This window comes from Myotis lucifugus, unplaced genomic scaffold (genome assembly GCF_000147115.1).
Source record: "Myotis lucifugus unplaced genomic scaffold, Myoluc2.0 scaffold_373, whole genome shotgun sequence".
Classification (NCBI taxonomy): Eukaryota; Metazoa; Chordata; class Mammalia; order Chiroptera; family Vespertilionidae; genus Myotis; species Myotis lucifugus.
The window spans coordinates 877,250-889,908 of record NW_005871421.1 but is presented as its reverse complement, the minus strand read 5'-3'; the positions used below and the strand labels follow the sequence as shown (position 1 = coordinate 889,908).

The 12,659-nt window shown below is 55.6% G+C and overlaps 1 protein-coding gene across 1 annotated transcript in view; it reads left to right on the top strand.

Annotated features, from left to right (window-relative positions):
- Nucleotides 1-12,659, top strand: part of SPTBN2 (spectrin beta, non-erythrocytic 2) — a 48,037-nt gene that overhangs the window by 13,032 nt on the left and 22,346 nt on the right. The window contains 5 exon segments of the mRNA XM_023765074.1: nt 5,866-6,044; nt 10,554-10,705; nt 11,145-11,318; nt 12,090-12,181; nt 12,319-12,399. Coding sequence (XP_023620842.1) covers nt 5,866-6,044; nt 10,554-10,705; nt 11,145-11,318; nt 12,090-12,181; nt 12,319-12,399 — 678 coding nt within the window.

Sequence of the window (12,659 nt, the reverse complement as noted above, 5' to 3'; positions counted from 1 at the left end):
GCGCCCCCGCCCGCGGCGCTCCCGCCGGAAGGGGCCGGCGCCCAGCTTCCGCTGCGAGGTAGGTGCCGGCGCCCGGCCCCGCTTTGTCCGGCCGGCGGGGCGGCGCGCTTTGTGCAGCCGCGTGCGGACGGTGGGGTCGGGGTCGGGGTCCAGGCCGACCTGGGGCGCAGGCGAGGGAGGATGCGGCTCCTGTCTCGCTCCCGCCCGGTCCCGAGGACGGGATGGAGAGAGTCATGTGCCGGCCGCCCAGGTTCGGGTGTGCGGGCGGTGGGTCAGGGCCGGGGAATGCGGGCCTTTCCGGAGCCAAGAGAGGAGCCTGGAAGAGTGGGGCTGACAAACGCGTTAAGGGGTCCGGTCGCCGGGGCTTGGAGCGTGTCTGACAGCGCCGGCCGTTCGCGTTGCGAGCGAGGCTCCTTGGCGGCCGGGCCGGCTTCGGTCCAGGTGCTGCGGACACGCCGAGCCGGCTCTGCCCGGCAGGCGGCTGCGAGCGCCGGCTTCTCCCGGGGGCTGGCTGGGGGCTCCCTCCGAGCCGGTAAGTGTCTCCTGGCCTCTTTGGTAGCTAGCTCCATGCGCTCCTTTCTGCAGCCTCACAGTGCGAGTGTGAGAAGGGGACGCAGTTGGCCCTGGTGCCCAGAACACTGGCAGAGCGAGAATGAAGCCCCTTCGAGTGTGGGGAGGCTGGGTGTAAGGTGTCTCTGCGGCCGAGACACCCAGAGGGCTTGGAGGCCACCCCGCACACAACTACCTGGCAAGGCCCCCTCGCTGGGGTGCTCCAACTCCAGCACCACATTCGGCCTTTACCATCCACTCTGGCTCGGAAGGACTCCCCCCGCCCCCCCCCCATTAACCCCGTGGCATTGCGTGCTTGTCTGGGCTGCAGGCTTGCCCCTGCCCTAACCTGCTACATGTTGTCTCCATGAGTTGTTCCTCAGCTGCCCTCCCCTCCACAAGCAGCCACAATTGCAGCGCTGGAGAGCTGGTTCAGACATGGACAGGGCATCCACAAACCAGTTTTCCCTGAAGATGAAGGGGGCAGAGTGAGTTCCAAATATGTGTCTTAGCCTGAGGTACTGGCAACCTCTCGGCATATTCAGAACAGCAAAGGATTCGGGAGGAAAAAGCTAGCGTGAGTCTTAGATTTGTCCCTTAGAGAAACTGATGAAACCCATGGGTTGCAAGCTTGGGGGAGAGGGCAGCAAGGGAGTGAAAATTAGTCTGAATAATTCTGCTCCGAGTAGAGGATTCTAAAGGAGATCAAACAAAAATGCAACCCCTCTCTTGGCCCCATCCTGAGTTCCGTGGAGGAGCTTCCTCTGCTTGCTTCATCAGGAACACGCCTGGAGAGAAAACAGGGGGATTCTGTTTCTGCCCTGGTCCCCTGGTTGCCCGGAGTACATCTTTCTTTTGCTCTTCTAGGAGCCCTGAGTTTATTTGTGATGTCTTTTTCCTTTTCGCTCTGTGCTGGTCCTCTCATACTTTGAATCAAATAAGATTTTTACTTGGCCAACATCCCCATTTCTTCTAATCTATTATTCATCCTGCTGTCATGTGTTCAGCTCACCTCCCTACAGCGTCTCTAGCCATATCGTCCTCCTCTGCACATCTGTGATTCGCCTGTGTCGGGACATCAGCTCAATTTGTCTCATTCAATCCAGAGCTCAATCCGTCTTCATTTTCCTCTCATTGCCCGAGGCTTCGGGCTTGTTGTGGGTCTTGGGGTTTCTGAGGGGAAGTTATACTTGGGCTGAGCATGGAAGCTAACCTCAGGTCACACTTACCCCTGGACGTTGTGTCTTCTCAGCCCCCGTGGCTCCTCTAACCAACTCTAACTGCTCCTTGTCTTTGGACAACATGGCCTCAATGTGTGGTCCCCAGACCAGTAGCTTTAATGTCATCTGGGAACAGGGTAGAAATGCAGACTGCCAAGCCCCACCCCAGACCTATACCATATCAGACATTCTAGGGGCAGGCCCAGTCATCTGTTTTCATAGTCTCCCTCGCCCCCCGCCCCCAGTTGTGATGCATGCACGTTTGAGAGTCTGTGGTCCTGAACAGTAGAGCTCAACCCTGACAGACCTCCAGCAGAGGGGCTTCTCTGATCCCATCTCATTCTTTCCTTGAGCTTTTCTCTAGCTTTAAGAACGACATTAATTCAATGGCCAAAAAAAAGAAAAGAATTATAGCCTATACATTCGATATATCTTTATTAAATACCTATTGTGCTGGGCTTGGAAAACATAGCCCTTGTCCTCGTTGTGTTAAAAGTGGAGCAGCAGAGAGACACATAAACAACTAACTGTAATACAACATGATAAGTACAATAATAGCAGCCTGCTGAAGTGCTGCGGGAGCACAGAGTGGGGAATGATCTACTCTGAGGGAGGTAAAGAATTAATCAGGAGGAGGATGTGGTGAGAGGAGGAATTAGGGAATGAGACAGGCTCTAGCCCCAGGGATAGGATTTCTAGCTTTGAATGCCAGCTAAAACGGAGAAAGGGGAAGGGGGGGGCGGGGGGGGGGGGAGCAGCTGCCCGTGAGGATCCATCGGCACCGGCTGAGCAATCCAGAAGCATTTGGGATCTAGCAGGACCCCCAGCTTGCAGCTGGCAGAAGTTGGCTTTATTGTAGCATGAACAATGTAAGCTACTTGGGTCTGGCCTCCAGGTCAGTGGCTAAGAATAAAGTGCTGGTGCACTGTAATCGGGATTAGCTGCTGTACCACCCTCTCTCCAGAGTTCAGGAATCCATGGTGGAGGAGAAGGTTGACCAGTCTCCGGTGCAGAGAGAGACAGGGGGTCATGGGCCTGGGGGGCAGGCAGACTAAGGACATGTGAGCAGGGAGACCCAGATCATAGGCAAGGAATGATGCACTCAGTGAACAGGAACCAGAGCAGGGCCTGGGTAGAAGGCACTCGAATAGAAAACTGCAGGGCTCGGAGATGGCAGCAGGGAACACAGGCAGAGCACACAGCATGTTCTCCAGAAGCCCGAAGCCCAAATGCTTGAAAACCCAAACTCAGAAACAGGGAGATAGGCCTCGGAACCAGCAGAGAGCAGTGTTTTCACATGCAAGTCTATGGGAATGAACTCCTTGGTGTCCCAGCGTGGGGGCCTGATGAGGAGCTGTGACCGATAGACAGCAGTGCCATCTCGGTTCCTTTTCCTTTTTTTTTTTTTTATAAATATGTTTTTATTGATTTCAGAGAGAGGAAGGGAGAGGAAGAGAAAGATAGAGGGATGAGAGAGAATCATTGATTGGCTGCCTCCTGCACACCCCCTACTGGGGATCGAGCCCTCAACCCAGACATGTGCCCTGACCAGGAATCGAACCATGACCTCCTGGTTCATAGGTCGATGTTCAACCACTGAGCCACACCAGCCGGGCTCTGCTCCTTTTCTGTATGGCAACATCTCCAGAAACTCAGCACACAAAACATGTATGTCAAAATTTGATTTGGCCAAAGGACCATTCAAGTGGCTGAATTTTTATTTGGAAAAAGGGGAGGTTCCAACTCCATGCTTTCTCCCCCAGATGATAAGATTCCACATAGAGGCTATAACAGCCAGACCTTGCTGGGAAGTCTGGATCCCGTGGCTGGGCCCCAATAGGATTCCTTGGGAGGACCAAGTTGGATCACCGAAAGGAAGCCACAGCAGTCCATATTTGGGTTTTGGTCAGCTTATGGGTGCCCCAGGGACACACGGTAGTTTGGAGACCAGGCCAGGCAGTCCACTTCTTTAAGTTTCTGCTCCTTGTGGGATACAAAGGTGTAAAGCAGGGTTTGGAATCCTCACAGGCCTTCAGGGAACAGGCAGGTAATAAAAACACATGGTGCGGCTGGGAAGGAGACAAAAGGGAATGGTGGGGCCTAGAGAGAAATGGAAAATGCAGGCCCACCTAGAGGAATCCAAAATCAGTTATTTATAACACAGTTTCCTGGCCTCACTCTGGGGGACTGGCTTTAGTGGGTTTGTGAGTCCTGATCAAAGGAAAGGGGGTCATGGAAACAGAAGGCCAGGGGCCATGTATGTAGGAGTTTTCGAGGGGAGGTGTATGCAGGGAGAGTGTATGTGCTAGAAATGTCCGTCCCAAAGCTAAGCGTGAGCATGGCTGCTGGGGAAGGGCTGAGAAGAACGGAATTGAAATGGTCTTGGGTTTAGGCTGCTGCCCTGTCCAGCTGAGAGGTGACTCTGGCTCAGGTCATGCCTGGCCCACACCACTCTTTGCTCAGGGTGACTCAACTCTGACCTAGAGTTTATTTTTATATAAATATTTACAGAGCAAATTCGAAGAATCTGTTAGGGGAAATGATGGACTTAAAATGAGAGAGGAGGCCTAGTGAAATGAAGCTCCTTTGAAAGGAGTGAAAGCCCACACCTAGGAACCCCAGACCTTAGCTCCTCCTCACCTCATCAGTGCTACTCCCAGGGAAGTCCTTGTGCGTGTTTTCTCTTTGGGAGGAAGGGGAGGGGCAGACAGTCCTGACCTTCACGTGGGTCAGGTTCAGCTTCATGAAACCAGTTAATGACAAAAGCCAAGTTCTGCCTTTGTGTGCCCATGGGAACACACCTCCCTCACCGCCCATCCCTTCTTCCTCCCCAAACAAGAAACACACACACACACACACACACATACACACACACACACACACACGAAATTCTCTGTACCTCCTCTCCAGAAGCAGAAACTGCCAAGATCACAGCCCCGACCCTAGGAAGTGCTACCAAGGATTAAAATATATCTTTGTATTTGAGAGGGACTAGGAAAATGAGTAATGCAGAATTTGGGGTTCAGACAAAGTTACAGATCCAGCCAGGCCCTCCATTCCCTTGGATGGCTGCTGAATGCTGACTTACACAGGAACTTTGGACAGTAGAGGTTTTTTAAAATTCCCTAGCAGCTAATCTGAAGCTCATTTGTTAGTTTTGAGAGGCACAGTTTGCGTAACGTAGAGTTGTAAGTAGCTCTGGTGAGCATATTGGTCCTGATTTCCCCAGCCTGGGCCCTAGAAGTGAGTGATGTGGGCTGATAGCTCCCGGGGAGCTCAGAAGGGCTCCAGGAAGTTCGAGGAACATGTAAATGTTGTGAGCAAGAGTTTGTCCTCCAACGTCACAAGGAAACTCACTTCAAACCCCAGCTCTGCTCCTTCCAGCTGTGTGACCTTGAACCGTGACTTAACTTTCACGGTGCAACTTCTTCATCTATGAAGTGGGGATGCTAGTGGAGCCATGGGTTATGATGGGGTGATGCATGTATCACAGCTGACATTCATCAAGCACCTTGTAAGTATTCCCTGTCACAAAATTTTTAGAAAAAAGGGAAACAAAAGGGGGAGAACAGTACTGTGTCCTCCTTTGAACTCCTGGGCACCATCAGTGCAGCAGTCTTTCTGGTGCATCATAGATGCGTCTTAGCTCAAGAGCAGGATCCCCGTCTTTTCATCTCAAATCAACTGCAGGGCATAGAATAAAAGAACTCTGGTCTATGCTCATTATTGCTCCAGGGGCCCCACGCCTTTACCCTGGTTTACGCACTGCTGTCCTGAACCACGCTGAAGCCATCGCCACTTTTAGCCCCAGTTCTGTCCACTGTCCCTCTCTGGCCGGAGGCCCTGGAGCCCTCCCTGCCCACTGCTTCGCTCTGAGACACAGTTGCCTTCCTGCCTCATTCCACTGCGTCCTGTCCCCCACCAGGGATGGCTTTCCCTCTGCACTGGGGGCTCCTTTCCATTGACAGAAAAACCAACCACAATCTTTGGCCATCAGGAGAGTGAGCAGACCTTGGGCAGGAGGAGAGGAGAACATGGTGAGTGGTGGGCTCAGTGGCCCCAAGATGCCCCTCATCAGCCATATTCCCCCTTGCAGGAGCAGGAGGCCACCCACCACCATGAGCAGCACCCTGTCACCCACAGACTTCGACAGTTTGGAGATCCAGGGCCAGTACAGCGACATCAACAATCGCTGGGACCTGCCTGACTCGGACTGGGACAATGACAGCAGCTCAGCCCGCCTCTTTGAGAGGTCTCGAATTAAGGCCCTGGCAGGTGAGAACAGGGGAGGGCCCAGGGAGATCTGAGGACGCTGGGGACAGAAGCTTGTCGGGAGGAGTCCTTTAACTTCATGGGAAGGCAGGCTTTCTAAGCTGCTGCACGGGAGTGGCAAATCCACATCACCCTATCAAGAGCCTGGTCCCCAACTCCAGCCTTTGGAACAAACTTCATGCAATCCAGAACATTCCCCAGCTTCCCTGACCCCAGCAGAGAGAGGTCCTGCTGACTCTGGGACTCAGCTGTGTTCCCCTCTGCACTCAGCTGGCTTCTTGGCCTCTGACCCTGAGTCATGTCCTGAATTCTCTTGCACTTGGTCTTGCTGTTTGCTTCCACCCACCTCTCCTTTACCTTTCATCCCCTTGTGTCTTCATTGGTTTCCACTGTCATCTCTCACAACTGTTCTTCCCCACACACACACACCCAGTCCATTATTCGCTCCTCTCCCTCCCCACCTGTTCCCTCCACCTGCCGCCTGTTCCTCCCATTATTTCATCTACCTATTCCCTGAAGCAGGTGCCCTCTACCCTCCCCTGGTTTGCTCTCTGCCTGGCCCCTGCCCTCCCCTACGGCCTGGGCTTTCCCCTTCAGCTCCTCCAAGCTCAAACAAACCCGTTGGACCGGGCCTCCCTGCGTTCCCTGGGAGGAGTTGTCATGGCAACAAGAGTGCAGCTGCCACCTGACACCCCTAGCGGATGGCCTGGCCCGCATGGGGCTGAGTCACCCACACACCCCAAGGCTACCCACCCCATCAGACTACCCTCCTCCACCCCACCTTGTCTTCCCACTGACTTACTGGCCTCCCAGCCAAGTGCAGTGGGAGAGGTCCCACCTACTCCCTCCTGAGAGGTGGTGCTCCCAGCGTGGGTGGGGTGGCTTCCCGGAAGAAGGGAGACACTGAAGGGGGTGGTTCCCAAACCTGGCCACACTTTTCACAGAACCCACCCAGGGCCGTTTTTACAAACACGATTGCCAAGCCCCTTCCTGACACTTGGATTAGAATCTTTGGACATGCGGTCCAGATGTCAGGGTTTTTAAGCTCTCCAGGCAATTCTTTCAGCCAGCCCAGCACCAGTCAGAGGACCTCCACGTGGTGGCATAGCTTCTGGGGACCCCTTATCATTTTCTCCGGGGCTTCTCTGTCCTGGTTGGGTCTTCAGGCTGGCTTGGCTCCCTGTGGATGGGAGAAAACAGGGACATGGGTTGTGAGAACATCGCCTCTTTGGGGGAAAGTTTCCCTGGTGCCCTGGCTCTGGGAACACGTAGCCTCTAGAACTGTCATGATGCCTGATGCACATGCCACGCGATACCAGGACTGGTGCGATGTCTGTGCGCCCCATGCTGCCTCTGGCTCTCTGAAGAGGCCTCCCTTTGAGCTTTGCTTTGCACTGACCTCGCACTAGTAGGTGCCAAATATATGCTGAATGAATGACGATGGGAGAGGCGAGGCTGGGCTGTAAGGGAAAGAGCTGAAGCCCAGAGACAGGTGGGAAGAGAATCTGGTAGATTGCTCAGCAGTGGGTGTACTGGGGGCCTGGCATGGCCTGGCTGGGGGCCGAGGGGCCCAGTGTCAGGAGAGGGGTGGGACTGGAGGCGATGATGACAAACAAGTGGGAGGGATAAGAACGCGGATTTCACAGATACAGGAACGTCAGGAGTTTCTCTTTCTCTGCTCTCTGAGCTGGGGATCACAGCCCATGTCCTGAAGCGGGGGCCTCCCAAAGTCACCCAGAGAGGGGCCATCCTTGTCACAGCTGACAACCTTTGGGAAGCAGGACTTTGGCTGGGGAATCCTCTCTTGGCTTCTCTGGACTCTTAGGCAACTCAGGGCCTGATGGGCAGGTCTCTAAGAGGCTTGCAGTCCCTCCTCCGCCCCACAGGGCCTGGCCCTGCCCCAGCCGCGGGCTCCGCCTCCACCCCTCCCCCGGCACTGTCCAACCTGTTTGTCTGGAGCTGCCTCTGTCTCCTCTCACCACAGCCAGGTGTGCCCTGCTGCTTGTCTGGGAGTTGGGGATCCCAGACATCCTGTAACTCCTTTTTCTAACTCCTTGAACTTCTACCATCTTTGGACCACCCCCTTCACCACCACCCAGGACCCCAGCCTCTGGGGATCCCAGGCTCCAGGGAGGCTGAACCTGCGACCCTGCCCCTGTGCGGGCAGGGCATGGACTCTGGGCCCCCAGCTGTGTAGAAGGCAGCGGGCACCATGAATGGGAACGGGGTGAGCAGGGTGCACGGGCACAGCCTGAACGGGGCTGGTGAGTTTTACTATGAGGCTGTGGAAGGGTCTCAGAACCCCAGGGGCCTCCTGCTCTCGCCAGCTGCCTTCATCAACCCCGCTCAGTACGCCAGCGTGCTGGAAGGACGCTTCAAACAGCTTCAAGGTGAGCTCCTCGGGCCCAGGGGAGCGGAGGGGATCCTGGGGGCATGGGAGAGGAGCCAGAGTGAAGAACGGGAGTGGAACGTTGGCTGTGACTCAGGCGTTTGTGCTGGGAGACAGTATGCCAGGGGAATAATTACAAGTGGCCAGAAAATACGTGGATGCCGACAGCATGGGGGAAAGCCGCGACCCACTCACTGGAAGGGTCTGTGAGCGTGTGAGTGGGTGTGACCGCAAGGCCCCGCTGTGTCCCCCAGTGAATGCAGTGACCATGGAGGCGGCAGGCGAGGCTGAGAAAAGCAGCGCCGGTGTCAGCAAATAGGGAGACCTCCCGCGAGGTCTCACTGAGATGTTCACTTTCGGTGGGTCTGAAGGCGCAGGCCTGCCGGGATATTTGGGGAAGGAGGAGAGGGGAGTGAGCCGGGAGGCCTAGGGACCCAGGCTTGTGAGTGGCGCCCTGAGTTTCTGCGTGGGTCTGAGTATGCGAGGAGGCAGTGTGTGTGGGAACTGGGCAGTGTGTCAAAGGGAGTTGGTGCAGGCAGACTTAGGTATAAGTCTGAGCAGGCGTGTGTTCGTCTGGCACCAGTGTTTCCGTGTGTTTCTGGAAGTCTCTGTGTTTGGTTGGGGTTGTCTGTGGATGCTGTGGACGCTTATGAAGTTACACTTTGTCTCTAGTGCTTGGCTTTGCACATTTCTCTCCCGGCCGCCACTGTTTCCACGTCTTCCCCGTTCATTCTGTCTGTGTGCCAACATGGCCCCCCCCACTGTGCCTGGCATGGACAGTCCCATGGATCCAGGAGTGGCCGGTGGTCCAGGAAACCCCTGGCTTAGTTGGTAGACCCTGAAAGGAGCCCCAAAAGCTCCCGTGGTCCCGCAGTGCTGCAGAGCACGAGCTGTCCCGTGCAGCTGTTAGAACCCCGAGGTTGGCCGGGCGCAGGGGTTGGAGGTAAGAAAGACAGGACGAGACACGGGTGTGTCGTGTGTTTTGTGGGTGAGGTGCGTAGGAATGTGAGATTAAGGGATGAGTCTTTTCAGTTTCTGAGATGCTGGTGCTGAGAGGGAAACAAGAGTGACTGTTCAGGTCCTGGCCACTCGGGCTGGATCCTTGCACTGGGCTCCCCTGGGGAGAACTGACGGAAATCTTAGTGACCGAAGCAGCGTCCAGTGGCCTGAGCTTCTTCCCTCAGTTTGTCATTGATGACATTTTTAATTTTTAGTTTTTGGTGGAACCTAAGAGCATCCCCTCAAGCAGCGCCCCTCCCTGTGGACCAGGCAACAGGACATTTCCTCATTTTTTGAGATAATTGGCACTTGACTCTGCCTGGCTCCGCCCCACACATACCCCGTGTTTCTTGGGCTCACTCTCTTCCCTGTTCCCAACTTCAAGATCTTATTTTTCTTCTCAGTGTTGGAAGGTTGGGGTCCCGGGAGCACATCCCTTGCAGCCCATTGAATGAACCCACCTCAGAAAAGCCCGTCTCTAAATTATCCCAGGAGAGCAAGCTGGCTCCGGCGGCCTGCAGGCTCTATGATGTCACATCGTTCTAATAGCCACTTGCAAGAGCCGCTGCTGTGCTTTAAGTCCGCACCCTCCCATTTGCCCACCACCCAAAGAGAGCAGCCGCACGGCCTGCCGGGCGAGCACTGTCCTGGGCCTTAGGCGGCTCCTGTAGAACAGACTCACCCAGGACCTCACACACCCGGCCCGCTTAATCAGCACAGGGCCCTGTTGAAGCGGGAAGTGTTATGCCCGTTTTATAGATGAGGAAAGTGAGGCTCTGATAGAGGAAGTAACCGTTGCACCACTGTTACCTGGCTGCGCCCTGATCCCAGATCCCAGCCCTTCCCTCCATGTTTCGCAGCTTCTAATTTCTTTCATCCTTTCTTCTCAAAGCCTGTATCTCCCTCTCATTTTTGTCCTTTATCTTACTGGGATGAGCTCATTCCCGTTTCTTTATTTCCCTGCTTTTTAAGTTATTTTCCTTTTGGCCATCTTCCTTCCCTCCTCCCCCTCCCCAGACCTCACCTCCTGCCTCTCAGGCACCCCTCACCCCGCAAACGCACCAACTGGTGATTAGAAACAACTGTATTTGAAGGACAGAAATGACCTCATGTTGCCACCACAGATGAGCGAGAAGCCGTGCAGAAGAAAACCTTCACCAAGTGGGTGAACTCGCACCTGGCCCGGGTGACCTGCCGGGTGGGCGACCTGTACAGCGACCTCCGGGATGGACGCAACCTCCTGAGGCTCCTCGAGGTGCTGTCAGGAGAGACACTGGTGAGCTGTGGTCACCAGGGAGGAGGGGGCCTGAGAAACGGTGGCCCAGGGGCGATCTGCAGGGGTCTCCCCTAGAGAGGAGAGTGACCCTCAGAGCGAGAGCAGTAGCTGCCCCGTACGGAGCCCGGTTTCATTCTGAGGCTTTGCTGCGTGGATTAAGCAGGAGCATTGCTTCAGGGAGACAGGAACAGTGGCCCCATTGAAAACATTTCTTTTCCCACCCACTCTGCGTGCAATTAATTCCCTTGGGAATCTTAATCTGGCCCGAGCCTCATCTGCAACCTCAGCTTTGGCTCCATGAACTTGGGCCCAGCCCTGAGGCAGTCCCTGTGTTCCCGAGGGAGGTCATGGGGAAGGTGTGCAAAGCAGGGCCCGGGAAGGGAGGAGGGGAGGAGGAGGCCCACGGTCCCATGCCTTTGTGTCCCCTGACCCTCAACAGCCAAAGCCCACGAAGGGCCGCATGCGGATCCACTGCCTGGAGAATGTGGACAAGGCCCTGCAGTTCCTGAAGGAGCAGAAAGTGCACTTGGAAAATATGGGCTCCCATGACATTGTGGACGGAAACCACCGCCTGACCCTGGGGCTGGTCTGGACGATCATCCTTCGGTTCCAGGTACCCGGCTCAGTGCACTGAGTGCTGCTCGGCACCTCGGGCTGCACCGCGCGGTCCCTGCCCGTCCAGCGTGTGGTCAGTGTACAAGTGGAGGGTGTAGAACCGTGTAGAGCAATCAGGGACTCTCCTCATTAAACAGGGCAGCGACTGGCGTGGCAAGTTCCCTGTGGCCCAGTCTATGTCCAGGTCACGGGCAGTAGGACCACATGTTGGTCCACAAGGGACTGGACGTTTTACAAACTGGTTCTTCACCACGGAGAGTTTAAGAACTACATCTTGGGTCTGGCCACTGGCCCATGCCTCTGCCTCAGACTCTGCTTACCTCCCTGAAAAGAGCAGCCACCCTACTCCTTATGCTCCGAGCATGGCCAGTCCAGTGTCCTGGTGCCACCACATCCCTCCTGGTCTCCCCGGATGTAGCCTCCTCTGCTCCTTCCAGCCCTAAGCAGGGCTCTGTCCGCTTCACCTTCGAAACCCAGCTCTCAGCAAATGTTTACTCGCCCACCCGAAGATCCCCACCCGCAGGAACCAGCACCTTTCATTTCAGGGTGCTTCCACTGTTCTGACTTCCACCCCACTCTGCTGCCGCAGATCCCTTTGACCCCGTGTTCTGTGGTCACTGGCCCAGGAGGAAAGGTCCCCCGGCTCCGTCTCTACCACCCCTATTACAGGAGTCTAGAGAGCAGTTTTCTGTCGCATATCTCTGAGCATCTCCGATAACTCCAGGAGCCCCTGTCCAGGGAGTCAAGGCCTCCCTTCCTTCCCTCTTAGATCCAAGACATCAGTGTGGAAACAGAAGACAACAAGGAGAAGAAGTCAGCCAAGGATGCCTTGCTGCTGTGGTGCCAGATGAAGACGGCCGGGTGAGACTGCCCAGGGAGCGTGGCCTTGGAGGGGGGGAGGCACCGAGGCCGGGCGATAACGGAAGGGCAGGCCCCAGGAACCTTGAGTCTTGCTCGAACCAGGGCTTGGACCTGATTTCCCTCGTCTCTGTCTGTAGGTATCCCAATGTCAACGTGCACAACTTCACCACCAGTTGGAGAGATGGGCTGGCCTTCAATGCCATTGTGCATAAGCACCGGTGAGAAGAAGGGGTCAGCGGGCCTGTCGGAGCTGCTGGGTGGGTGGGTTACTGACCCAGGGGCACGCACACATGTTGATGGAGCAATGAGACGAGCTCCACAGCAATTGTGAGGAATGAACGCCGGGAGAAGAGCCAGGATGTGGGGGCGCAGTGTTGCAAAGAAGGCTTGTGCTGGGAACCCGGGGGCATAGGCGCAGTGAGTGTGGGTCTGGGGCGCCTGGTCCTGGACACAGTGGACTCAGTGACTTGGGATAAAG